A 2,458-nucleotide genomic window follows, 5' to 3' on the forward strand; every position below is an offset into this window, starting at 1 on the left:
GCAAATTAACGTTCTCTTTAACTACCGATCTATACCAGTCAAAATATCAAATTATCACGAACTATAGAAAGGTTAATTTGAACGTATATCATTGAATATAACAAAGTATGTCTGCTAATTAATTCCTCTTAAGGCTTAATTTAACTCTATATTGATGGGAAGAAAAAAAACCATGTGCTTTAGTGCTTACACACCCAAAAACAATTACAATCCGAGTGTTCTTAAAATAATGAAATGACACATTGGGAGGTCAAACTACATCTCATCTTTGTCCTTTCACACAAGTCAACCCTAATTTACTCCAAACACAAACAAAACGAAATTAAATAATCACTAATCAAACCATTTCGTTACTCATCTCCCCCCTTTATATATAACTCCTCATCATCACCTTCAACCTTAATAATACTATAAACAACCCACGAAAAAAAACCAAAGAAATAAAAACTTCACCCGAAAAAAAAAAATGGAAGACGACGTTTATTACCTCGACACAGATCTCGATCTCAGCTTCACCTCCACCACCACAGACCGTACATTCACCTCATCAAGCGCTAGATCGAGTCTCGCACGCTCAAGCCTAACCCTAAGCTTCAACGACAGACTCTCAACCGCGACAACTCCTTCAACAACCACTTCTTCCGCCGCAACAACACTCCACCACCGTCGCTACGATCCTCACTGGACAGCAATCAGAGCCGCAACAACTCTCTCCTCCGACCGAAGACTCCATCTCCGTCACTTAAAACTCGTCCGCCACCTCGGAACTGGTAACCTCGGCCGTGTTTTCCTCTGCCACCTCCGTGACTGCCCTAACCCTACCGGCTTCGCGCTTAAAGTAATCGACCGTGATGTTCTCACGGAGAAGAAGATTTCACACGTGGAAACAGAAGCTGAGATCCTCTCCATGCTAGACCACCCGTTCTTACCTACACTCTACGCACGTATTGACGCTTCTCACTATACTTGCCTCCTTATAGATTACTGCCCTAACGGTGACTTACATTCCTTGCTCCGTAAGCAACCTAATAACCGGTTACAGATTTCTCCGGTTAGATTCTTCGCCGCCGAAGTACTCGTCGCCTTGGAGTACCTCCACGCTCTCGGAATTGTTTACCGAGATCTCAAACCGGAGAATATCTTGATTTGTGAAGATGGACACATCATGCTCTCAGATTTCGATCTCTGTTTCAAAGCCGACGTAGTTCCAACTTTCCGATCTCGACGTTTCCGGAGACCTTCATCTCCTCCGTCTTCTCCACGGAGGAGTCGCCGTCGAGGAGGTTGCTTCTTTTCCACGGAGGTAGAGTACGAGAGAGAAGAGATAGTAGCGGAATTCGCGGCGGAGCCAGTGACGGCGTTTTCGAAATCGTGTGTAGGAACTCACGAGTATCTAGCGCCGGAGCTAGTCGCCGGAAACGGACACGGAAGCGGTGTAGACTGGTGGGCGTTTGGGATATTCTTATACGAGATGTTACACGGAACGACGCCGTTTAAAGGTGGTACCAAAGAGCAAACACTGCGCAACATTGTATCCAACGACGACGTGGCGTTCACGTTAGAGGAGGAAGAGGAAGGTACGGTTGAAGCAAAGGATCTGATAGAGAAGCTGTTGGAGAAAGATCCGCGGAAGAGGCTAGGAAGCGCCAGGGGTGCGCAAGATATCAAAAGGCATGAGTTTTTCGAAGGGATCAAGTGGCCGTTGATCAGAAACTGTAAGCCGCCGGAGATCCGAGGTCTGGTAAAAAAGACGCAGGCACATGCTGGTCACGTGACTGCTGTCGTCACGCCACGGAAGAAGAAGTGGTTGTGGTGGGGGCTGTCGCATTTACTACGCAGTAAAAGCTTGAACAAGAGCAGCAGTAAAATTCAGAGCAATAATAATTACTATCATTATGTGGGTAAAAGCTGTAACGCTAGTGGCAAACGCGTTTAAGGCGTTTTAACCTTGAAAATATCTCATACGACTCTCTCTAGAGGTAGAGAGGTAGCAAAATTAGCAGTCTGATCAGTTTTGATTTTGACATATTCTTTTGTTGGTTCTGAAATTCATACAAGAAACTATATAAGTAAATTTACCTTTTCTTTTCCTAACATCATCTTACCAAAAGGTGTTCCAAATTATAAACTACCAAACGAGTTCTGGCGACAGGCATGCATACTTTTCTAGCTCACAAGTGGGAACAGAGAGATTTATATCTAAAATGGGCCTTAGCATTGGGTCCATGTATAAACAACCTTCCTTTTGTTTTATTTTGAGTGTAAATATTAGAGTTTTGGGAAATTGAGATTAAGAAAATCAGAAGCAAAGCAAATACACATTCAATGCTTCTGATTGGTCAAATGGACAGCGGATGGGAGTGGACAGATTGGTCAAATGGGAACGGCCAGCCTCGGGGTGGTATAAGCTAAATACGAATGGGGCGTCTCATGGGAATCCGGATTTAGCAACGGCGGG

General features: G+C 44.5%; 1 protein-coding gene across 1 annotated transcript; it reads left to right on the plus strand.

Moving 5' to 3' along the window:
- LOC104742892 (serine/threonine-protein kinase WAG1-like) lies at positions 301 to 1,996 on the plus strand. The gene has a single exon (XM_010463974.2). The coding sequence runs from the start codon at positions 467 to 469 to the stop codon at positions 1,934 to 1,936; it is 1,470 nt and encodes a 489-aa protein (XP_010462276.1). The 5' UTR covers positions 301 to 466; the 3' UTR covers positions 1,937 to 1,996.

Source organism: Camelina sativa, chromosome 14 (genome assembly GCF_000633955.1).
Source record: "Camelina sativa cultivar DH55 chromosome 14, Cs, whole genome shotgun sequence".
In the NCBI taxonomy this organism is placed as follows: Eukaryota; Viridiplantae; Streptophyta; class Magnoliopsida; order Brassicales; family Brassicaceae; genus Camelina; species Camelina sativa.